General features: G+C 44.4%; 1 protein-coding gene and 1 pseudogene across 1 annotated transcript; both read right to left on the bottom strand.

The window, feature by feature from the left end:
* Window positions 1–2,212: 2,212 nt before the first annotated feature.
* On the bottom strand, window positions 2,213–2,831 carry LOC147422698 (uncharacterized; annotated as a pseudogene).
* A 2,445-nt stretch (window positions 2,832–5,276) lies between these two features.
* On the bottom strand, window positions 5,277–23,915 carry LOC147422697 (small ribosomal subunit protein bS1c-like). The gene is made up of 7 exons (XM_086503693.1): window positions 23,483–23,915; window positions 22,614–22,889; window positions 22,153–22,233; window positions 21,793–22,074; window positions 21,571–21,681; window positions 21,399–21,485; window positions 5,277–5,801 (listed from the first exon to the last, which is right to left on the bottom strand). The coding sequence occupies exons 1-7, from the start codon at window positions 23,795–23,797 to the stop codon at window positions 5,706–5,708; spliced, it is 1,248 nt and encodes a 415-aa protein (XP_086359819.1). The 5' UTR covers window positions 23,798–23,915; the 3' UTR covers window positions 5,277–5,705.
* Window positions 23,916–25,519: the final 1,604 nt, after the last annotated feature.

Below are 25,519 nucleotides of genomic sequence, written 5' to 3'. Positions count from 1 at the left end.
TACACATATGTAATGACAAGATTTTTGCTTGGCATTTAACATCAATGTGGAGTCCACAGGGTAGATCTGTTCAAGCTAGAGAACAATCACCCAAGGAATGCCAACAGTTGGGTCTTATTTGAGCTCTGACAATGGCTCTTAGCCAGCCGGTCTGGCTCATAGCCCTTATGTCAAATAGTGTTCAATTGATGAATCGATGAAGATTAATTTGGGTGGCTGAGGGTTAGAGCACCTTGGCTCAGGCTGACTCACAAGCAAAGCATGTATCAAAAGCTTCTTAGAAAGTTTTCATTATTCTTCAAGAGAAATAAGAAAGAGAGAGAAGGAGAGCATGTTGGGCTGAGGAACTTTCCTGAAACTAGTATGATGTGTATAGTTGGTTCCCCTGCTCTGGTGCATCATATGCCTAGCGTGCAGCTGATCCTTAAGCATGCAACAATCTGCCGATATGCCACTCTCATCGAGACAAGTAATTGAAAAACTCAAATCACATCTGGATGCACCTATCGTGTAGGGGTCGTGACTGTACAAGGAGGACTTAAATATGGCACTTTGCCTGTGAATTAGTCCTAGATTTAGGTTCTTTTTAGTGGTATTGTGTGGTGACAACAACCAAAAATCATGTGAAACAATCCTCAAATTATCTTGTCCTTCATAGAGTTTCCGGTGTTATAGCGGAAGCGCAATCCATAGGGTAGTGAATTCATTCCACCTGGCTAGCATGCCTTGCATGCAAAATTGTATCCCTTGGCTACATTGACGGCTCAAACATAAAAGCCAAAATCATAAGTGCTTTGCACAGTCGGTACTGGTAGGGATGCTGTGAGTTGATATCCCAATGTTTGCCAGTGCCCCAAACTTGTGTGCTAATTCCCTTGATGCGTAATCAAGAGGCACTATCTTAGCACGAGTTAGAAGCCTTGCTTCACGTATAACTGGCAAAGCTCTTTGCTTTGCATAATTGACAATCCTTTCCAACGGAAATGCATAAGCATGAAAAATCAAGCAAATCTTAACATAGTCTAACCTGGTCTTCCGACTGTAAGCAGACATCCTGAACCTTTGAAGGAGAAACTTGCTCGAATCCGCCGACTCATAGCCAATTCAAATGAGTGAGAGAGAGTTGTCGCGTGTATCATAGATACTCTCATATGGCATTCACGCCCGTCTGGTACATAATGAAAGATCCTGCAAGCATAGTGCCAAATCCCTCCCGAGCTTGTATGCTCATAGCATATGCCAATCTTGGGAAGTCTTAATGCAAAATGCACAAATTGAATACGTGCTTCACATAAGTAATGTGTAGCCAACAAATGCTGCTATCGATCCACATATATCTTGGGAAAATTGATCGACCATGTCGAATATCTCATCCTTGACAATGTGCAGCTAATGAACAAGTAGATGGCCTTGCCGATCATGTGCCGTTGTCGGCTGTCCGAGACATGGGAAAGAGATCTCTGTCGGATGTGCAAAGAGTCGGCCATGCCGAACAATTTGGCACCATGCATGAAGTCTAGGTACAGGCCTTGCCGAACGCCATGAGTTTTGGTTAGTCTTACCGGTTAACCTCTGACGAGCGTATGCTTGGTATGAGTTTGTGATCTAATTTGTGGGTGTTAACCAACAATATATGCAACAAAATGTAAATGCTTCGAACTGTCACAAGCCGTGCTTGTACTTAGAGTGCTAAATGTGGAGTTATGCACAAGAATTTTCCAAGACATGCCGTGCATGCTTGCTTGTGCCACAAAATCTTGCGCGACAGAAGCACCTTGTGCTTGCCGTCTCAGTAATCACGCGAATCGACATGCCATGCTGTCAATATCTTGCATGTTGCACGACCATGCATGCCAAGCGTGTTGTAGCCTTAGAAATTTCTTGCACTGCATAATTGTAACTAATCAAATAAGAAAAGTGAACAAAATATGCATACCATGTTTGCTATTTGTGTGTAGATCGCCTCCCAAAACCGAGGTGTCCTTGCCACATAACTGGCAGTAGAATTTTTGAATGATGTTAGTGCCAGCTTCTGAAGACGAGGGTGAGTCCGTGGTCATGATGTCCAGCATCCTGTCGATGGCCTTGCAAAGCAGCATTAGCAATGGCTTGTAGATATAGTCGTGCTATCTTCAACTTGAATTTTCTATCGACAATAATCGTGCCATGCCATAAAAAATGGTTGTGCCAGTAGCCATGCTTGAGGCTGTGGCTACCAATTTTCTTTTTGTGCGTAGTCAAATTCTTGGAACTTGTTTGCAGCCTTGCATGCTGTGTCGATTGTTTCTTGTCGTCGGCATGATGCTAATTCCTTCTCATCCAACTGAGTGTTGTAGACATCGTGTTGCTCGAATGCCTTGCATGCCTTGACAAGTTGATGCCTTGTCAAAATTGCGGCAATCGTGGAGCTGAGATGGTGTACCAAATCCATGGTAATGTTGTCCGAAGAACCAGAAAATTTGCTAAAGGGATGCTCGTGCAATCTAACGCCCCTGCTCCTAACCAGCTCCAAAACAGCTAGGCTTGGCTTTGCCGTGGGTGAATGGCCGCTTGATCACTTAAATCACAAAGTCCTGGGCCCTTGGCCAAGTGTGAAGGTCAACAACATAAAAACTGCAGTAGCGAATCGCGATGACGGGGCCGCTTGCGCAGGAGAAGACAGAGGGAGAGAGCGCGCCATCCCGACTTCGTCTACTGACGACGTTGCAACGGGATTTTTTACCCATGAGGAGGCGCTCCCATCGAACCCAGCCATGCAGACTTTCGTGCAGGTCGACAACCCAACATGTGTGTGCAAGCGACCGTTCTCACAATCGGTTGGAGCCCACCATGGTGTTCGGTGCAGCCCTTTCACCTTCTTTCAAGGGACCCTGCCCACGCCATGGTAGCCTAGCTCGAAGGGGGGGGAGAGAGAGAGAGAGAGAGAGAGAAAGAGATGCACAAAGCCATGCAAGTCACATCTTTTACCCCTTCCTCAATAGCTCTCCTCCCCCGAGCTCTGATACGAGTGTAAAACCAAGGAGCTGCGTAATCAAGATTCTCCGCCCAACCCCCATTATATAGCCCTTGGCCACTGAATAGAATCTCCATGTCCGCCTTTAGCAGCCGGCCTTGGCCCGAGTCCTACTAGTGTAAAACCCAGGAGCTGCGTAATCAAGATTCTCCGCCCAACCCCCCATTATATAGCCCTTGGCCACTAAATAGAATCTCCCTGTCCGCCTTTAGCAGCCGGCCCTTGGCCCAAGTCCTACTCGCTTGGGTTTGCCCTTGGCATGACAACTACCACGTATGGATGAAAGCACAAATGGGTGGACAAAAAAGACAACGGAGCTATTTTTTAAAGTGTTTGACCAAATATATTTGACCAAAATGAAAAGATCTAGGACATGTTATATATCACTAGATAGCTCTTCAAAAAAGAATCTAGATCTATATTGGGCACACAATTTACAATTGATTTGTAAAAGAATTACCAATCCACTTTTTAAAAAATAGCTATTAAAAAACAGTTTTCCACCCTTAAAAGTGTACCATACATTCATGTTTGCACTCATATATGGTAACAAAAGGTGAATAGTAATTGTGGAATACTCTCTCAAAGAATCTGCCAACAACAAAAACAGGATGGCTTCTCTAAGCTTCCACCGTAGATGGCACAAAGCTAATGTCCAGTTCATCGAGAGCTAGACCCAAACTCCCCAAGCCTGCATCTGATTGAAAACCGCCACCCTGCAAGACAGGATAAAAGATGTCAAGCCTCACAAACCAAATCGATTAATGATACAAATCAATGGAACAGAATGATTAGTTAGGTCTGCAGAACATGGCTTCATTCAGAAAATCACCTAATACAACAAGAGAGTCATCAAGAAAATCAAGCCCGAAACCTGAGTAGACGTCCGGGACACACACACATATACAGAAATTGTACATTTTATATTTTTTCTGATTGGACCTACCTTTTCATGTGAAGCATTGAAACCTTATTTTGTTTTCAAGTTTTTCAAAAGATCACTTCATTCAATAGCCTAGCCTTACATAACTTGACCTTCTTTTCATTTTTTTGTTTTAGAATACCAATGTGAACCTTCACCTTGTTAAATGGGCACGACCTCCAAACTTTTTTCAATTGCATTTACATGGTTACTTGATCCACGTTTACAAATTTAGCACCTTATGCATCTCAAAATTTCATGATTTTACCCATTTACAAGATTTATAACCGATTGATCGCCAAAGTGAATCATTTTTCATGTTTTCAACCTATGGAAACAAACAGCAAATTTTTGAAACGACCATTGAAAAACCATAGCTTTCCCCGGAGTAAACAGTTTTAGAATCACCATTTTTTGCTTACTGTTAATATAGTCATGAGAACTAGGCTTTTGAGGATGAATTTTCCTTTTGTGATGTCATTATCTACTAACAAGGATCTACAACCATGAGAGACCCGGTTACATTCAAAAAGATTAAGTGTTTTTCTTTTACAACATAGAATTTCAATGCGATGTCTAATTTCTTGATATATAGGTCCCTCCTTTTTCCATAGAAAAAATCCATTGTTTTCGACACATAATAGAGCTTTATAATGGACACTACCTCAAAATCCTTTTTCTACCTTCACATACTAAAACCAGAAAGTTCATAGGAAAACAAGACACTTTAGTGTATCTAAACACCTGGGTGTTCACATATTTAACTAGTGATGAAGGGAAGGAAAGAAAACTTCCTTTTCTGCGTGTGCATGTGGCAACGGAGTAATACAAGGCAAGACTTCAATATAGAGAGACTAGTTGAGATTTCTTCTCTGAACTACTTTCGACTTGAAACCTTGTTTACTTTCTTGAACAATATGTTTCAATGCACTAAAATGTGGAATGCTTGACATGGAAACTCTAGTTGGTTAAGCTCCTTAGGGCCAAGAAGTACCAAGCCACATTGATAACTTCACACCTTGCCAGTCCTAGTTGGTCCGAAGGAAGCACTTCGTAACATATTTGCTGCCAGTCCATCTTCACCTTGACTAAGACCTTTATAATGAGGTGACCATTACCATTCCAGACATATGTTGCCAAAGATCTAAATATATTTGAACTTCAGTCATCCACAGAAGAGCACTCTTCCTTCTTAGGACTAGCCCTAGGAAGGTTCATATAAATCAAGCCTACTAAACTTACCCCTTTCTAGCCAAAATGCCTCAGACAGAGGTACATATACAGATTTCCCACATGAATCCCTCAAAACCAGCTACATACTCAAATATTTACGAAGAGCAATGACTAGAAGGGGTTCCCAGTACATTTAAGTAGTTGACAAATCTCCAGCAACACCCCCTTACGCACAAAAATTACACACACCATCAATGCTCAAACGTTTCCGAGGGCTTATTCCCTCTCCAACAACATTTACCTTCCATCAATGTGTGAACAAGAAGAAAAACCTTTGCCGAGGTACAATGCAAGCCTCCTTTGTAGTAGCCACAGTGGTTGAGAGGTGATGATAAGATGTACAAGGTGTGAAATATTGCGAAGGGCTTCTAGCCCTAGCATGCATTGGACATAACTTACTTTAACCAACTGTACATTCTCAGAAGAGGCAAACTTGAAACACATCTTTCGTCTTGCCGCAAACAAACAGGAGCAAGTCCATGCGCCTTTGGCCACCATCTCAAAGAATCTGCCAACAACAAAAACAGGATGGCTTCTCTAAGCTTCCACCGCAGATGGCACAGAGCTAATGTCCAGTTCATCGAGCGCTAGACCCAAACTCCCCAAGCCTGCATCCGATTGAAAACCGCCACCCTGCAAGACAGGATAAAAGATGTCAAGCCTCACAAACCAAATCGATTTATGATACAAATCGATGGAACAGAATGATTAGTTAGGTCTGCAGAACATGGCTTCATTGACCAATATCAGAAAATCACCTAATACAACCAGAGAGTCATCAAGAAAATCAAGCCCCGAAACCTGAGTAGACGTCCACACACACATATATATAGGTGAGTACCAATAATACCCCTCATATTTGTGGAAACTCCCAAAATACCCCCCCTCACATTCAATATTCCCAGCATATCCTTAGACAAATTTTGGAAGGATTATGCCTATTTTGCATGGTTTATTTCTTTTGACAGCAGAAATCTACCTTTAAGTTTTGTTTCAGGAGTTGGGGGGATGGGTATCCTTTATCATCTCCCCAAAACAAAGCAGAAAAAGATATACATACAAATAAAAACGGAAGGGGAAAGAGACGACAAAGACTCCAATTGCACCCGCACCCATACTGCTAGGGCAGACGCTTTTGTCAAAAGTTTCCCTGAACTCATCCCCCAAGAGGCCAACCTTATCTACTCTCTTACAGAAGAGCCCTTGAGAGACCATATTGCTGAAAGTTATGGGCATGACAACCACCGACTACCTCAGGTCAGAGGCCTAGGTACGCCAGGACTTGCTTCAGCCTTCCCTTTGCAGTTTCCTCTGTCAGGTAGCTTATCGCTCACCATGCTAAACTGCCCTTGAAACCCGACGGTTTTTCCAAAGGAAATGCCATACTCACTTGGAACGGCACTCTGTTGGCGTATGTCGGTGTGTCCCTAGGTCTTTTCTTTTTGTTTCTTGTTTTGTTTTTGCTTTTGTATTTGTGGTGGTGTGTCTGTGTGTCCCTTTGATGGTTTGCTTTAGGGGATGTGTGGGTTTAGTTGTGTGCCAGTGTGTGTGCGTGGAAGCTTGTCTTTAGAGTCTATGGGGGTGTCCTTAAGGTATGCTTTTGGGTGTGTATGCGTGTGCAAGTGTGGGTGCGTGGAAGCTTGTCCTTAAGGTTTGCGTTGTATACTTTTATTTCTGTCGTTTTGTTTTGCTTTTTGTTTTTGTCGTTTTTGCTTGTTATGCTTCCTTTGCTTGCCTGAGTTTTTTGTACGGGGGTTTAATTTTGGTTGTTGCTTGTTCGTGGTTGGTTCGTTCGGGGTTGGTCAGCTTCGCTCCGCTCAGCTCTTTCTACCAAGCTTCTTCAATCGTTTTCCACCTGGATGTTGCGTCAAAGCCTCCTACACTGCCTCATGGAAGTTCCCTCTCCAAATACGGTCTTCACCCCCCCTTCAGCAAGTGGACTACTAGCTCTTCTGGATGAAAGCTCCTTGTCACCTTCGGTGCAGTGCTTTGTTACCCACCTCGTGCCATACTCCTGATGTCACGTGACACATCCCAACCCTATGTGTCCGTGGACAAGCTACACCACAACAAGGTTCGGTCAATTCAGTAAAGTCTAGATTAGCAGTGATCTGGCACTTTTGTGAGTCTATTCGTAGACCGTGCATGGCCAATCACTTAGCATAGATGCATATCCTCCAGTTGCACACAGCATGATCATCGAAATTCCCATCAGAATCCATTAGCATCAGTTAGGGGAATTTTCCAATGCATTTAGCCTATTTTCCTATTTATTGGGATTTTCACTTATTATTTTTAAGTGACTTTCGAACAAAAGTAGGTAGGGCAATTTTGCTAAGTTAATATATAAGCAAACCCAAGTTAGCACTTTCTGGCAGAAGAGGCAGCAAGAGCTTCCCGCTCAACAGGCAACTGCTCAGCAGTACCCCCCAGCACCCCCCGTGTTTGGATCTCCATCCTCGCCGGGCAAGTCCCCATCTCTGGCGTTTTCCCTCTTTGCAGTTGCCGCCGGCAGCATCAGGTTCCCAGCATCTCCCCCTTGCATGATCGCCCATAGTACCTCTTCCGCAACGTTTTCATCACAAAAACGCTAGCCTAAAACCTCAGCTTTTTCCAGCGTTTTCAGCCCTAATTACTAACGCTAGCCCTGCTGCATACTTCAGCGTTTTTCCAAGCATTGGATACTTGCAGATCAGCGTTTTTCTAGCACCATCAACCAGCGTTTTTCAGCCATATGAAAACGCACTTTCAGCAGTGATAAAAACGCAGAATTCAGCCTATAGAAAGGTAGCAGTGCCAATCCCTCTTGGTTGCAGAAGATCCCCAAGTTTAGCCCCGAAAAACGCAGCCAAAAACAGAGAATTTCAGCCCCGAAACAGTCCACGAAAATCAGCGATTAGAAGACCACAGATTCCAGCCTAAGTCGCCGTCGGCATCACCATCGTCGTCATCGGCACAGCCCCATTGCATCAGTCCATTGCATTCGCATTGTACACCTTTGTGCAATCAAAGTAGACCACTCTCGCCGACGAGAGTGGGGCCTTCGGAGGAGGGTTTTACAACCTCTGGGGTGTCGTATCTCTTCTCTCTCCTTCTCTCAGTCTCATTCACTTGCACGCACAATATCCACTCACTCTGTTCGTGATCATAGCACTCTCCATAAGACGGAAAGCTCTCTCTTTCCCTAAGAACTAAAAGGAACCTTGAGCAATAAAGATCACTAATCTTGAGAAAATACAACATTCATTCCGCTGCACCTAACACCTGAAGTATCTTGGTGATGTCAGTTGTCTCTGTTAGTGTAACTATGTCAGTTTCTATAAATAATTAATTTATTTACTAGAAAATAATTACTTAAATAGTTGTGTAGTCTAGAACAAGGGCTCTCATCTCACAGCCATAGCTACGTTCTCTAGAAGTTTTGTCGCGAAAAGTTGCAGCCTACACTCTCTTTCTCGAGTGTAGTGGCTGTAAATTCTCTAGTTTCAGCCCCTAATCACCTCTATTGGGGTGAATTTCAACACAGTATTCATAGAATTTCATTCTCTACCTACCCTACGTATACGCAAAATTTGGTGCGATTCAATCACAAAAAAGGCCTCCATTTTGGCATTGGAACGTGCACAGGTAACAATTTCAAGATATGTGAAGAAAATTACAGCAAGCTTATGTGCGTGCAATTTGCGTGTTTCTCCCTTGTGTTTATTGCAGGAATGACTAAGTATGAAGGTGACCAATTAGCGGAAGATAGACTCTCTTCTTTGAGAGCTTTCGAGGAGGTTTGTGGAAGATAGACTCTCGCTTACGAGAGCTTCCAAAATCTCACAAAAGAGGGGAAGAATCCTCTCAGCCAAAAGCAAAAAAAGGATAAGAAAGAATGGAGGACAGGCGTTTGCCCCGTACCTATGCTTATTCCATAAGTATTTGTAAGTTGCCTCATGGATTAAGCTTCATAGCCTTTTGCAAGGCTTCATGCAACCCGGCTTCAAACTTCCGCATTTCTCCGAATCTTGAATGAGGTCACTTTCAAGAGAACGTCCCAAAACTTATCCACATATTGTGGAATTGTTTCGTTCTCTAACTGAGAGAGTCGATCCCATTCCTTCTTTGCTTCTTCCTCATAGTCTAGAGGAAAGAATTGTGCATAGAATTCCTTCTTAAAACCGGTCCAATCTTGAGGCTTGCGTTTATCGAGGTTCAGAGTCAACCACCAACTACTGGTTGTGCCTTTCAGGTGCATACTGACATGGCGAAGCTTAGACCTTTCTTTAAAATTCTCTTCTGCAAATGCAACTTCAAACTGGTAGATAAAAGCTAGAGCTTTGTCGTTGTCCCGCCGTCCGTTGTAGGAGTCAAATTTTACATCTTTGTCACCTGACTAAAATGATTTCTGTCTGCGGTGCTTCTTCTTATAATGCTCCTTCTTTCTGTGTTTAGACTCCTTGTTGACATGAGCCCTTTCCTTCAAGTGCACTTCCTGCTGAAAAGGATATTAAAGGAGCATATCTTCTAGAGAGACTATATCATCCAAATCTTTCATATAAGAAAACTGAGGAGAATCAGGAGGATTCAGTTCTTAAACCTTTGGATTAAACCGCACATGACGTTCTCGAGGCTTGTTATGCACGATGCGGGAGGTTCCAACTAGAGGATCTTTCTGAGGTTCTGGCCTCTTTGGCTTCTGCCAAAGAAAACTCTCGTGCATGCGGGAGGTTCCGACTAGAGAGTCTTTCGGATGCTTTTGTCTCTTTGGGTTCTGCAGGATTTCTCCCGACTCCAATGGCATTTTCTCCTTTCCTTTTTCAAGGGTATGAAGAATCTTCTCAACTTGTGGATGGGAGAGAGGTTTCTGCAACTCTACCACCTGCTGCTGGAGGAGAGTAAACTCTGTCTCACATCCTTCCATTTCTGTAATCTGCCAACAGTCATCAATCTCTTAAGAAAGAGAGAGATGACCTAGCTCTGATACCACTGTCACAAAAGGCGGAAGCGTAAACTGACTTTTAAATGCAATTCATATACTCAAGAGAATTGGAGAGAGAGAGAGAGAGAGAGAGAGAGAGAGAGAGAGAGAGAGAGAGAGAGAAAACTTGACACATTACAGGGGACTAGAAGATGGGTTGGTCCCCCCCCCCCCCAATAAAGAGAATATCTTTATTACTTCGGGAGAATGTTTACAAGCACAAGAATGGGGTAAACGCCCGTCCTACATTCTTTCTTATCCTTTTTCTGCTTTTGACTGAGAGAGTGAGAGAACTAAGAGGATTCTTCCCCTCTTCTGTGAGATTTTGGAAGCTCTCGTAAGCAAGAGTAACTTCCACAAACCTCCTCGGAAGCTCTCAAAGAAGAGAGTCTATCTTCCGCTAATTGGTCACCTTCATAATTAGTCATTCTTGCAATAAACACAAGGGAGAAACGCGAAAAACGCACACATATGCTTGCTGTAATTTTCTGCAAATAACCTGAAATTGTTACATGTGCACGTTCCAATGCCGAAATGGAGGCCTTTTCAGCAATGGAATCGCACCAAACTTTGCGTATACGTAGGGTAGGTAGAGAAGAATGAGATTCTATGAATGCTTTGCTGAAATTCACCATAAAAGAGGTGATAAAGGGCTGCAAACAGAGAATTTACAGCCACTTCACCCGAGAAAGAGAGCGTAGGCTGCAACTTTTCGCGACAAAACTTCTAGAGAACGTGGCTATGGCTGTGAGAGCCCTTGTTCTTGTGAGAGTGCGCATGTGTGGGAGAGAGAGAGAGAGAGAGAGAGAGAGAGAGAGAGAGAGAGAGAGAGAGAGAGAGAGAGAGAACACAAAACGCTGGTGTAGGGAAAGAGGGGGCAATCAACCCCCCCCCCCCCCCCCCGACTACCAGAGCATAAGACCTATACGAATGCCAGATGATATCTGAGAAGTGGGTACCTCCCTGGCCCCATATATAGGTGCCCAAGGGGGAGGTCGAGCAATGCCAATGAAGAGCCTAGGACCCGGCCCATAAGTGGGCGGCCAGACAATGCAATGGGTGGCAGCCCGGTGACATACTAACCGTACATGTATGCCCTAGACCTGAGTGAAGCAGTAGAATAGTGTAAATCTAACACCCCTCTCATCACCGGATGTTGAACAAACCGCATGAAGCCGAAGAAGTGAGGCAAATGATGAAGATGTCTGCGGCAATGTCCACTGAAGGACATTACTCCATATGTGTAGCAACAGTTTGGGGTGTCACGAACCGCCGAGAGATCTCTATGGTAAAGTGCCGTCACGAGCAGTGTAGTAAGTTGTTGTACTCCGCCGATACATGGTGAAGATACTGCGTGGAGGTCCCGAACTAAGTGTGAAAACAACTCCTTGTCATAAAAGAAGTGTCAATAGACCTGCAAGTGTCTTGCCCAATAGGATTTGGGGTGTCTATAATCAAACAATCTGGAGAAAGTGGGGAAGCCCAGGAACCGTCATGAAAATGACCGAAAGCCTGTCAATGCATGAACCTGCAACCCAATGTGACCAGGTGGCTAAGCTGTGTAAAACACTAAGAAGGCCAGATGTAGCTATCTACACCGTAAACGTCCTCCGAAACAAGGAAAGAGAAACTAAACAGTCTCAACTCCTTAGGTGTCAACCAAAACAAAATCCGCGCCACCACCACCACCAAACTGCATCCCCCTACTACCCAGGTCGGGGGATAAGTCTGTTGTAAGGTTAACGAGGGTGAGTGTAAGCCAGAGTAACTGCGAAACGTTTCAAACCCGAAACGTTTCACCCTGAAACATTGTGTTCACCCCGAAACGTTTCACCCTAGGCTAAGGCCTCAATGAAACGTTTGACCAAAACGCCAATTTTGTATATATATAGTGTTATGTATAGACAAAACAATTGTTCACAATGCAATGAGTAAATACACATGCCATGTTAACCTTGAAATAGCATATACATAATAAATAAATAACTATTTAATGCCCAGATTCTCGAAAGGGATTTTTTTAAAAAGGCATTTCACTCCAGGCGTTTCACCCTGCAAGTGAAACATTTCACCCGTTTCGCGTTTCAGGCTTGTTGCATTTCGGCCTGCTGAAACGCATTCCGTGGTTTCGTTGGTGTAAGCAACTCTGAAGGTAGCAATCCAACTGATCAAGAGTGTAGAATCGGAACTGCACTACCAACCAAGCCAAGCCCGAGTGACTCCAGATGTAGTCGCGGGATGCCTGATCTCCCCCGAGATCCTCCAAGAGAGTCCAAAGCACTGAAGTCCTACTTCAGTTTGTAGATCCAAGCAATGAACCTATCCAAGATCCTCTCCCTAAGTCCATGTAGATGCTCCTGTGTAAGCAAGTGATCAGACGTGTCGAGGTCAAGTGATAAGTGTCTATCTGTCACATGACACATCCCAACCCTATGTGTCAGTGGACAAGCTACACCACAACACGGTTCAGTCAGTCCAGTCAGTCTAGATTAGGAGTGACCTGGCACTTTTGTGAGTCTATTCGTAGACCGTGCATGCCCAGTCACTTAGCATAGATGCATATCCTCCGATTGCACACAGCATGATCATCGAAATTCCCATCAGAATCCATTAGCATAAGTAGGGGAATTTTCCAGTGCATTTAGCCTATTTTTCTATTTTTGGTTATTTTCACTTATTATTTTTAAGTGACTTTCCAACAAAAGTAGGTAGGGCAATTTTGCTAAGTTAATATATAAGCAAACCCAAGTTAGCACTTTCTGGCAGAAGAGGCAGCAGGAGCTTCCCGCTCAACAAGCAACTTCTCAGCAGTACCCCCCAGCACCCCCAACGTTTATGGACTCCATCCTCGCCGGGCAGTCCCCATCCTTAGCATCAGCCATCGCCATAGAAGCTTCCCTTTCTTGGCGGTTTTCCCCCAGCATGTAGCATCGTCAGAAGGCATCAAAGTCTAGCGTTTTCCTCCTAACCGCATCAGCGTTTTTCAGCATTTACTAACGCTAGCCAGCAGCAGCAGATTCCAGCGTTTTCATCAGCTTCCAGCCTTGGTAAAAACACAGCCATAACAGGTTTTACAGCAGAGGATTCAGCCCATAAAACGCAGCCTTGAACCTGGTTGTTCCAGCGTTTTATTCAACCCTAAGTCCCTCGCCAAAACAGGGATTTTCAGCCGTGTGAAGCAACCCCAATACCACTCAGAACCTCAGCAGTTTTCTCCCTTTGGACAGCAGATAGAAGTAGACCAATTCAGCCCCGAAACAGTCCAAGAATTCAACATATAGAAGATCCCAGATTTCAGCCATCAAGTCGTCGTCGTCATCACCGTCGTCGTCGTCGGCATAGTCCAAGTTGCATAAGTCCATTGCATACGATTGTACACCTTTGTGCAATCAAAGTAGACCACTCTCGCCGACGAGAGTGGGGCCTTTGGAGGAGGGTTTTACAACCTCTCGGGTGTCGTATCTCTTCTCTCTCCCTCTCTCAGTCTCATTCACTTGCACGCACAATATCCACTCACTTTGTTCGTGATCATAGCACTCTCCATAAGATGGAAAGCTCTCTCTTTCCCTAAGAACTAAAAGGAACCTTGAGCAAATAAAGATCACTAATCTTGAGAAAATACAACATTCATTCCGCTGCAACTAACATTGGTATCAGAGCTTTGGAAGTGTTCTGCATTACTCAAGGAAAGAACCACAAGAATTTTTTTTGCTTGTTGCGATCGCACGTACCCAAGTTTACTTGGGCGTGGCGATTCCTAATCGTGTTTTGTTGAAGAGTGACAGGAATCCCAAGAAAGAAGGGCTTGTCCAGCCTCCCCTTGTGTCTCTTTTCACTCATTGAGAGCGGACCGTGCACTTAGCGGCCGGCCAATCGACATGAGGTGGGAAAAAGCAACCTTGGTGTGAGCGCAAGGCCGCCAAGAGGTGTGCCCGCAGAAAAGGGTAGAACTCGGATGAAGAGAAGATCCTTCTCAACGCGATTTGCAAGCGAAAGAAAACCTCAAGACCCTCAAGAACACAAGAACCTCAAGAACCCAAGACCCTCAAGAACCCAAGTTCCTCGTGAACTTAAGAACCCAAGTTCCTCGTGGACTTAAGACCCCAAGAACCCACAAGAACCCACGATTGCAGAATGGTCATCACTCGAAGCGGAATGGATACTTCGCTTCGAGGTGATGAGCATGAGAGAGGCGAAGAAGAATTTTCCCCACCAGGAGGTTTTTCCGACCCTTCCCCATCTATGACAAAGATCGCACGAACTCTTATGGAGGAGTTGGACCAAGAAAGAGAAGCAGAAAGAAAAGCCTACGAAGAAGACATGGCAGCCATCGAGCGTAAGTACCAAGAAAGAATGGCAACCATAGCGCGTGAGAGCGAGCAAACACGCTTGGAAGCCAAAGAAAGACAAGCAGAATTTGATCGTGAGAACAAAGCCCTCAAAGAACAGAGTGACTGACAGAACAAAGAGATGTTGCGACTTTTTTCTCAAGTACAAGCGTACTTTGCACAGAATCACGAAAAGGAGACGCTCTCAGTCTCTTTTTCTCCAAAGCATGACCCACAGGATTTGCATGATTGTGTGAAGCATGATGATGATTTGATTGACAATGACTTGCATGATGTTTTGATTGACAATGATAAGCACAATGATTTTGATGACAAAGATAAGCATGATGATTTGAATGATATTGCTAAGCATGATGATTTGGATGACAATGACAAGCATGATGATTTGCATGATCAAGATGTGATTTCTCACAAGCATGATAAATTGCATGAAGATGATGTGATTGTTCACAAGGATGATGTGTTAGTGGATACTTTTTCTAGCGAAGCTAACCTCGTTGTGAATTCGATCAATCACGAAGATCCGATCTTGGCTTTCGAGTCGAGGTCCAAAGAACCCCCACAGGACGATTCGATCATTCAAGACGAACCAATCTTGGCTCTCGAGCCTTGGTCCAAGGAACCCTCACAGGAAGTATTGTGTGATCGCATGATTGATACGCACGCATTGTTCGAGTGTTTCATTCGTGAAGGTTTCCTATATTTTAGTCAGCATCGTTATGTGGTCCCTTTCCTAGGCATGACATATTGTATGTTGAGCACGTTTCTCTCATGGATAGCACGAATGTATGCGGATTGTTCATGAAAAGCTGAAAGATATGTATGTCAGGAAGTCACAGTCCATGTCTCTTCCTTGGCATGACACAGTTTCCGAAAGAGCACATGATAGTATGAGCACCAAGCACAAGCATTTCCATTGGGATTTGCCACAGTTGATTGATCTCGATCATACAGAAAAGATTCGACGGCATTGTTTGCATGTGTTAGATGAACGGTTTGTCACTCCGTCTCTATGTTCATCCACATTGCATACACAGTCTTTAGAGAAGACAAGATTTTTTTCCTTTACTTTACATGGAATGGGTATGTTCATGGTTTTGTGTTGGAGATGGTTTCAGGAATTTTCAGCCATGGAGATTCTTGAAGACGAAAGAAGCAGGATACTCGACGAAGTTGACGCAAGAAAGGTGATTCAAACGATTTTGAGTCGCTTTCGGCGCGGCCCAAAGAAGCAAGCATTGCAGACCTTTATGAAGTTCAAGTACCGCTCGGCCCACACAACAAAGTGGGCCGACGAAGAGTCCCTTCCAGGATTCCGGATGCTGTTTCTCCCTCGATGCCATACAGTTCGGTACCAGTACCTCACTTTGAAAAGGAGGGGATGTCACGTGACACATCCCAACCCTATGTGTCCGTGGACAAGCTACACCACAACACGGTTCAATCAGTCCAGTCAGTCTAGATTAGGAGTGATCTGGCACTTTCGTGAGTCTATTCGTAGACCGTGCATGCCCAGTCACTTAGCATAGATACATATCCTCCGATTGCACACAGCATGAGCATCCTAATTCCCATCAAAATCCATTAGCATCAGTTAGGAGAATTTTCCAGTGCATTTAGCCTATTTTTCTATTTTTGGTTATTTTCACTTATTATTTTTAAGTGACTTTCCAACAAAAGTAGGTAGGGCAATTTTGCTAAGTTAATATATAAGCAAACCCAAGTTAGCACTTTCTGGCAGAAGAGGCAACAGGAGCTTCCCGCTCAACAGGCAACTTCTCAGCAGTACCCCCCAGCACCCCTAGCGTTTATGGACTCCATCCTCGCCGGGCAATCCCCATCCTCAACATCAGCCATCGCCATAGAAGCTTCCCTTTCTTGGCGGTTTTCCCCCAGCATGTAGCATCGTCAGAAGGCATCAAAGTCTAACGTTTTCCTCCTGACCACATCAGCATTTTTCAGCATTTACTAACGCCAGCCAGCAGCAGCAGATTCCAGTATTTTCATCAGCTTCCAGCCTTAGTAAAAACGCAGCCATAACAGGTTTTACAGCAGAGGATTCAGCCCATAAAAACACAGCCTTGAACCTGGCTGTTCCAGCGTTTTATTCAGCCCTAAGTCCCTCGCCAAAACAAGGATTTTCAGCCGCGTGAAGTAACCCCAATACCACTCAGAACCTCAGCAGTTTTCTCCCTTTGGACAGCAGATAGAAGTAGACCAATTCAGCCCCGAAACAGTCCAAGAATTCAGCATATAGAAGATCCCAGATTTCAGCCATCAAGTCGTCGTCGTCATCACCGTCGTCGTCATCGGCATAGTCCAAGTTGCATAAGTCCATTGCATACGATTGTACACCTTTGTACAATCAAAGTAGACCACTCTCGCCGACGAGAGTGGGGCCTTCCGAGGAGGGTTTTACAACCTCTCGGGTGTCGTATCTCTTCTCTCTCCTTCTCTCAGTCTCATTCACTTGTACGCACAATATCCACTTACTTTGTTCGTGATCATAGCACTCTCCATAAGACGGAAAGCTCTCTCTTTCCCTAAGAACTAAAAGGAACCTTGAGCAAATAAAGATCACTAATCTTGAGAAAATACAACATTCATTCCGCTGCACCTAACACTGTCCACCAAAGATGGTGGTGTCTTCTCTGAGAATGTCGGAATCCCATATGCCATGAGCATGGTCATATCTCGTGTGAACTACTCTGATGAGTGTATAGGTGTGTCCATAGCAGAACACAAGTGACCACCCCCGCTCTGGAGTGCGCAACCGCCGAATATATGGACACCACGGCCAATAGAAAAGAACACATTGAATAGACTTTTAGCACTTCAATCACAACTGAAACTGAAAGAGAGAGAGCACACGCAACACAGAGTGGTCGAATTCCACCCCTGAGAGTACTGGCCCCAAACCTTGGCGCCCCTTTTGATATTTCTGTATATTACTTGAACTTAGTGCAATGCTTGTAATCCACTCTCTGCACCTTCCAGCCAAAGCGTGCCAAAGAATGAGCCCTCTTCACATATTTATAGGCCCTTGGCCATAAAAAGCAGTTACATGAAAATCTTTCAAACTCAAAAGCTGATATAAAAAGCTGCTAGCACAAATTACTGAAATCCGTACAGTGCCACGTCAGTACCTGTCAGCGCAAAACGTGGAAATCCGTACATTGCCACGTCAACGCGAAATCTGGGCGTCCATATAGTGTCCACCCAAAAACGCAATTGCAAGGTAATCAATACACTGCTGTCCACCGATTTTCAGCTGCTCCTACGCTCCCGGCAGGTCCAAAGCGGTGCAGAGGGCGTGGGGAGGGTGGTGAATCACTGTCACTGCCCCTGAAGGCTGAAAACAGAGAAAACAGCAAGGGAACCTGGCTATAAAAGCATGTGGATGAAGAGGAATGAAGAGGAATCAAGATGGCAATGCACCGGATGCAAGGCCGGGTGGGGTAGGCAAGATCCATAGAGGGTGTGACCAAGCGCTGAAAACGCTGACCTGCTGTCCAGAAAATGCTCGCAATTCAGCCCCAAAAACGTACATGCTGCTGTCCAAAAAAACCAAATCTGCTGGCTGAAAACATAGCTAGAGGGAGGGGTGTTGCGACGAGGAAACAAAAGGCTAGCTCTTGCAGCCAGAAGGTGATTGCCATGTGGATTTGCAAAAAACGCAAGTGGAGAGGGGTCCTCCACAACAAAAAATTCTGCATCCTGTCGCTTGCCTCGCTGATGTAAAAACCGCTCCCAGATCTGATCTTGGGAGAAAACCTGATGCAAAGAGAGGGAAGAGGGGGCGATCAACCCCTGACGACTAGAGCATAAGACTTGTACAAATGCCAGATGATATTTGAGAAGTGGATACCCCCCCGGTCCCATATATAGGTGCCCAAGGAGGAGGTCGAGCAGTGCCAATCAAGGCCCCACGACCCAGCATAAAAAGGATATATGTAAGGTGCCCATACAAGGTGGGCGGCTGGATAATGCAGTAGGTGGCGAGCCTGGAGACATACTAGCCGTACATGTATGCCCTAGACCTGAGTGAAGCAGCAGAGTGGTGTAAATCTAACAATTCTAGACTGTGCAGATTTCAGCCCATTAGCATTGTCGTCGTCGTCGTCGTCGTCAAGTACCACAGCATCTAGAAGCATTGTACTAGACCTTGTGCAATCTAAAACAAATACCTCTCTAGCAATAGAGAGCCCGACCCTTGGAGGGGGGTTTGGGACCCCATCTGGTGTTGTATCTCCTCTCTCTCCCAGCACTCTCATGCACTTGCACTCACAGATTTCCACTCACTTTGTTTGGTCATTGCACATTATCCCTCTAAGCAAGGAAGGCTCTCCCTTCCTCTAGAGTAAAAGAACCCTTGAGCACCCACAATTCACTCATCCTAAGCTTACACCATCATTCACCTCAAGGAAACAAACACAAAGAACCACATTTTTTTTTTTGCTTGTGGTCACACATAACCCAAGACCACTTGGGCGAGTCGATCCCTAATCTGTGTTTTTGAAGAGTGGCAAGTAACCCAAGAAAGAAGGGCCAGACAAGAACCCCGAATACTCAAGAACCTCAAGAGCCCCGAGTACTCAAGAACCCCTAAAACCCCGAGCATCCAAGTACTCAAGTACCACAAGAACCCAAGTATAAGGTGCAACGGAATAAATGTTTGCGCTTTGCTCAAGATGAGTGCTCCGAACTGTGCTCAAGGTTCCTTTTGTTCTTATGGAAGGTAGAGCCTTCCGTTCTTAATGAGAGAATGCTATGATCACAAACAAAGTGAATGGACACTGTGCGTGCAAGTGTATGAGACTGAGAGATAGAGAGAGAAGAGAAATACGACACCAGAGACGTTGTAAAACCCTCCTCCGAAGGCCCCACTCTCATCAGCGAGAGTGGCCTACTATTGATTGCACAATCTGGTACAAACGGTATGCATGAGACTGATGCAAGTCTAGGCTATGTTGACGACGATGACGGGGATGACGAGGCCGACAAAGGGACTGAAAATGGAATGCTTCTAACTACTGTCCAAAAAGGCTAACTGCTGAAATCTGGTGTGGATGAATTGCTCATTTTTCGGGGCTGTTTTGGGCTGCTGAAAAACATTGCAATAGCCTGATAAAAACACTGATGACTGTTGTGTTTTATGGCTGAAAACGTTGTTGTCCTGATGCGATCTGATGCTGAAAAACGCCAGGGAACAAGGCCTTCTGGCGATCATGAAAAACGCTAGGTGCAAGGGGGCGCTGCGGTCAAGTATCTGCTGAAAACGCTAAGGCAAAAGGGGGCTGCTGGCGATCATGCAAAACACTAGGTGCAAGGGGGGGGGTACGGTCAAGTATCTACTGAAAACGCTAAGGCAAAAGGGGGCTGCTGGCGATCATGCAAAATGCTAGGTCTTAGGTGAGGGAAAACGCCAAGAGGTTCTTGGGGAGTCTTGCTGAGAGAGGGGGGAACCTGTCGCCAATGGCCTGCTGTTCTCCTTGCTCATCTGCTGTTTAGGGCTAACCTTGGTTTGCTTATATATTTTCTTACCCAAATTGCCCTACCTACCTTTGTTGGAAAGTCACTTAAATTAATAAGTGAAAAAAGTCAAAATAGAAAAAATAGGCTAAATGCCCTGGAAAATTCCCCTGATGGAATCTCACGGATTCTGATGGGAATACTGACGATCATGTTGTGTGCCACCAGAGGATATGCATCTATACTAAGTGACTGGGCATGCACGGTCTACGAATAGACTCACAAAAGTGCCAGATCACTTCCTATTCTATACTGACTTGACGGAACTGAACCCTTGTCGTGTTGTAGCTTGTACACGGACACATAGGGTTGGATATGTCACGTAACATCCCCTCCTTTTCAAAGAGAGGTACTGGTACCGAACTGTATGGCGTCGAGGGAGATCACTAATAGCATCCGGAATTCTGGAAGGTACTCTTCGCCGGCCCACTCTAATGTGTGGGTCGTACAGTACTTGAACTTCATAAAGGTCTGCAACGCTTGCTCTTTGGGCCGCGTCAAAAGCGACACAAAGTCTTATGTGGCTCCTTCAATGCTTCAACTTCGTCTAGAGTCGTGCTTCTTTCTTCTTCAAGAATCTCCATGGCTGAAAATTCATGAAATCATTTCCAACACAAAACCATGAGCATACCTATTCCATGTAAAGTGAGTGGAAAAAATATTGTCTTCTCTAAAGACTGTGCATGCAATGTAAATGAACCAATAGACGGAATGCCAAACCGTTCACCATATACACACAAACAATGAGATCGAATCTTTCTCTTAGGATCTAGAGCAATCAACTGTGGCAATTCACAACGGAAATGCCCATGCTAGGTGCTCATACTTTCATGTGCTCGTCCTACGAATGTGTCATGCCAAGGAAGAGACATGGAATGTGACTTCCTTAGATACATACTTTTCATGAGAAATCCGAATACACTCGTGCTCATCCATGAGAGAAACGTGCTCAACATACAATATGTCATGCCTAGGAAAAGGGATCACATAAAGATGTTGACTAAAATACAGGAAACGATCACGAATGAAACACTCAAACAATGCATGCATACTAATCATGCGAACACATAATACTTCATGTAAGGGTTCTTTGAACCTAGGCTTGAGAGCCAAGATCCATCCTTCGTGATTGATCGAATCTGCAACGAGGTTAGCTTCGCTAGAAAAAGCATCAACTAACACATCATCCTTGTGAACAATCACACTTGAATCCGTACCAGGAAGGAAGGAAGAGACCAGCCAACACTCATGCACTTGTGCCCATGCATTGAATTGGGCTTGTCAAACCAACACTCGAGTCCAAGCAAAGAAATTTCCATGTCCAACTTAACTTTTCAAATGAAACAACAAAAAAATGAAGGTGAGATTAGCTCGCTAGAACCTCACCTCTTGACTCATTCTCAGTTCCTCAGCCCGAGCAGCAGCCTCCGCTTGAGCAATCCTCTGCCGGAATGTTTGAGCCATCTCCTCAGCCTAAAAAATGACAAGAAAACTCCTCATTGATAGCCATATTTATATCGTTAGCCTTCAAGAAATGGGAAAGCAAGTCACAACTTACTGAATCGTAAACAAGGGAAGGATTTCGTAGCATGTCTCCTGGTGTTGGCTCCAGCTTTTTGGTAGACAGACTAATTCTTCCCCTCTCTCTATCTTGACTCAGAATCATGACCTGAATCAAAGATTAAAAGTGAGCCTCACCATTAATTAAGAGCAAAAAAGGAAAGGGGGGTCGGGACGCTCATAAAACCTCACAACTAGACATAGGGAATCCAATTCACACCTTAAGCTTGTCACCCGGTTGCAAGACATTCTCAACGTCTGTTATCCTTTCATGGCTGATCTGGCTTATGTGCAGCAAACCACTCACTCCTCCCATGTCAATAAAAGCTCCATAAGGTTTTACACTTTGCACCACACCTTCTACAACAGATCCTATACCCAAGGAAGTTTGATTCTCTGCCAGTGCCTTCTTGTTGCTTAAAACAAGGCGTGATTGCTCCTCATCTAACTCCATAAACTTGACTGGAATAATACGACCAATCAAGTCTTCAAAGAGCGTTTTCTACATAATTCAAAAAGCCAGAGTTTATCCTTGGCTGAGCCTAGAGAATCACTTTCAAAAGAAAGTTTAATTACTTACTGAAGCAATGTGGGAAAATGGTACAAAACCCCGTAGACCTTCTATATCTACTACAAGACCACCTCGATTGGCTGCAAGTACCTGTCATACAAACAGATACACCAATACCATTATAAGATTAAAAGAAATATGTAACATTTGGATTCAGAGGAAGAGAAATGAGAAGACCTTCAAATAGAGTAAGAGAGCACACAGTCTTTTAAGTTTTCACAAGGGCAAACAAAAAGATGCCATTCACGCTAATGCATGGACCAGAAAGAAACTTCAGACCACTTGCAGCCAAACATACACATGAACAGCACTAGAGAGCTTTAAGGCACTTCAAAAAGTCTGAGAGGCACTGATCACAGTGTTCCAAACAACTTCAACCCTAAACTCTCCAACAAAAAGGGCGAACACATCTCAAAGTTGGAAAATTCTTTACCAAACAAAACACTGCAATTATGATGCTTTATACTTACAAACGCTTTCACAATAGCATCCTCAGACTGTAGCTGCTTGCAACGTTCCCATGCTACATCTAGCTGTAACTTTTTTAAACTCAGCACCATCCGTCCGTGGTCATCATCAGATTTCATGACATAAAAATCATCTTCTAGTCCCGGGAAAAGCCCTACTTCTTCTACATGCTTTATTCTCAGAATTGAGGCCTCGCTTGTAGGTAAAAATGCAGGAGCTTTAGCTCCAATATCAACCAAGGCCCCATTGTTGTTGGCCAAAAAAACAGTTCCTTTAACCTGCAAAGAGAACATCTCACCTTCAATGATGTTTTCGGAAAAAAAGGCAAATCTCATAATCAGCGACAGCGCGGTACAAATCACACCAGACAGAATAATCGGCAGATACCAGTTTCCTCTAGACAGAGAAAACAACCTTATGACAATTCTTTGCGTTACAGTCACAAAACGTTCTCACCCTAAAAAAGAAGGCTGTATACCAGCCAAATTAGCTAAACTATCTACCAGGATTGGCTGATGCACATTCTAGGTTTTTACTAAACATCTAGCAAAATGCTTATCAGACATCTACACTGAACTGATACCCCCATCAGCACCAGCACAATCTAGTTGACAATTTTCAACTTCAAGTAGCATGCCTGCCACAAGTCAACCCCACCCTAGGCGCGCGCACACACATGAAGGCTGGGGCATAAAGCTGCTTGTAGTTGTTAAAAACCTGAAAGTAGCAGCTATAGTATCCAGCCAGTAACTGCAGCTGTGGTGATCACAGACCAACCACTACCTTGCTATAAGTTTTCTACCAATTTCAGAGAGGGTCTCTCTCGGTCTCTCTCTCTCTCTCGTGAGTGTTCACTGACACAACCACTCACCGTCTGTCCGATCTCGAAGTTGAAGTCATACTTGGAAAGAGCTTGGGAGAACTCTTCCATAGAAAAGGAGAGGCCCTCCAGGGGGTTTTCAGTGGCACGAAGGAAGTGTTGTTCGGCAACAGCCAGAAGGTTATCCTTCTTCTTGGGCACAACGGCGGCTGTCGCGCAATGGATGCGGCTAACATTCTGGGCAGCACGGAAAAGTCTGTGGCCGGAGAGGCCGCTGCATGTGAAGCCCAGGGAAGAGTTAGGACTAAGGCCCAGCGGTTCCTTCATCGCTGTCGATGCAACACGTTGGGCTACTGCTGCCACCATCTCTCGCCCTCCTCTTTCTGGCTTTTTGGTTGTGTCGGAGTAGCTCGGAGCAGCACGCCACACACTTCCGCTTACATTTGCTTCGGATAAAGCCGTGTTATGTACGCGCGATGAGAGAACATCAATTAAACTAGACTGCTCCGTTAGCTGCAGTAGGCTTATTGTAGATTTAAAATCAACCCAAATGAATTAGAAAAGAAACGAGCACGTCTACAATTGTGCTCAGCTTTGTTATTGTTGTGACCCTCACTCTATTCTTTTTAATAGGAATCTTGAAAGATCTCTTGGGTTTAGGGAAAGGAAAAAGGAAAGGGCACACTTTTGCTATTGAGTTAAGTGGATTGGGAAGTCCTAAGGGGCTAGCTTGGTTGGTTGAACATTTGATCGTCTACCATCCGGGTCAAGGGTTCTAGTACGGGTATCGGTTGAAGTTTATTCTAATATAATTGAAAATCACGAGAGATGCTTGGGGAGATTTAGAAGAGAGTGAAGGGGAAGCAAGCTATGTATAGAGGCCATGCTCCTCCCTTCCCGATTTGGGAATGTGGAATTGTTCTCTCTCTCTCTCTCTCTCTCTCTCTCTCTCTCTCTCTCTCTCTCTCTCTCAATATAACTGAGAATCACGAGAGATGCTTGGGGAGATTTAGAGGAGCGAGAAGGGGAAGCAGGCTATGTGGAGGCCATGCTCCTCCCAATTTAGGAATGTGGGATCTCTCTCTCTCTCTCTCTCTCTCTCTCTCTCAAATGAGAGGATTCGTGATGAGATAAGTTGCTTGGGAGATCACGACCACAATGAGTTGAGAGAATTTGTTGTTGTGAGGGACGAGGACACGTAGGTGCACCAAGGTGCAAAGGGTTACGAGGGCACACAGGCGAGGCGAGGGGGCTAAGCGACTTATTGCTTTTAAGCCTTTGTGAGACGGTGTTAACATTTGTGTACCTCTCTCTTTAAAGAGGAGCATTGAGTATTGTGTCAAACATTATTTTTTATATTTTTAGAATATATTGTAATCTAAATAGTTCATTGTTAGATTTTTTTCAAAAAACATAATCTTTTATTGTGATGCCACATGTTTAAAAATACTAGTGTCACTTTTTATATTTCTCTCTCACACTAAAGGCTCTCGTACATAAATTCTTCTCAAGAAGTTCTTCTAAGCAGCCTTATGTAGGCATAATGAATTTTCACCTTGTTCGATTTTTTATTTTTGTGAAGCCATGAGGTCTCCCCAATCTCGAAAAATTGAAAAGCCTTTCAAAACATGAAAAGGAAATAAGTGAAGGGTGAGTTTAGGAAATGAAAAGCCCCATAGAAGTGGAAAGTCAAAAGATTTTTTGTGTTTTTCTTTGTTTAATTTCTCTTTAACGTTTTCTTCTCTTTAGAGAGTCCTTGCACTATGTAAGTAGTGAATATATTTATTTTCCAAGAAGCAAGGAAGCAGGGTAGAGGATGTCAGCTACCAATTGAGTCGGTGAAACATGGCATGTGTCGTGCCTCCAACATTGAGGAGCCATCAGCAAGGGCAAGGCGACATATCACCGATAGTAAGCAGCGAGGGAAGCAAGGGTGGAGAATGACCTGTGTTCAAAGGCAATGAAGTAGGACGCATCGGAGCATGTCAGGGAGTGGAGTACGAAGCGCAAGAGCATGTGAATTGCTGAGGTGTGACAGGAGAAAGGGCTAGGTCTAGGTTGTTTCTTTCTTTTATAAAACTATTAAAA

This window comes from Adiantum capillus-veneris, chromosome 27, assembly GCF_014529385.1.
Source record: "Adiantum capillus-veneris isolate H3 chromosome 27, ASM1452938v2, whole genome shotgun sequence".
In the NCBI taxonomy this organism is placed as follows: domain Eukaryota; kingdom Viridiplantae; phylum Streptophyta; class Polypodiopsida; order Polypodiales; family Pteridaceae; genus Adiantum; species Adiantum capillus-veneris.
Note: the sequence above shows the minus strand (reverse complement) of the source record. Positions and strands in the feature narration are given on the sequence as shown.

Excerpts from the sequence above, each read along its gene's own strand:
- LOC147422697 (XM_086503693.1), bottom strand. The coding sequence starts at position 23,797 with ATGGTGGCAGCAGTAGCCCAACGTGTTGCATCGACAGCGATGAAGGAA. Across the intron at positions 22,890-23,482 it reads ACTTCGAGATCGGACAGACG|GTTAAAGGAACTGTTTTTTT; the intron begins GTGAGTGGTTGT and ends TTCTCTTTGCAG. Across the intron at positions 22,234-22,613 it reads ATGCTATTGTGAAAGCGTTT|GTACTTGCAGCCAATCGAGG; the intron begins GTAAGTATAAAG and ends TTTGTATGACAG.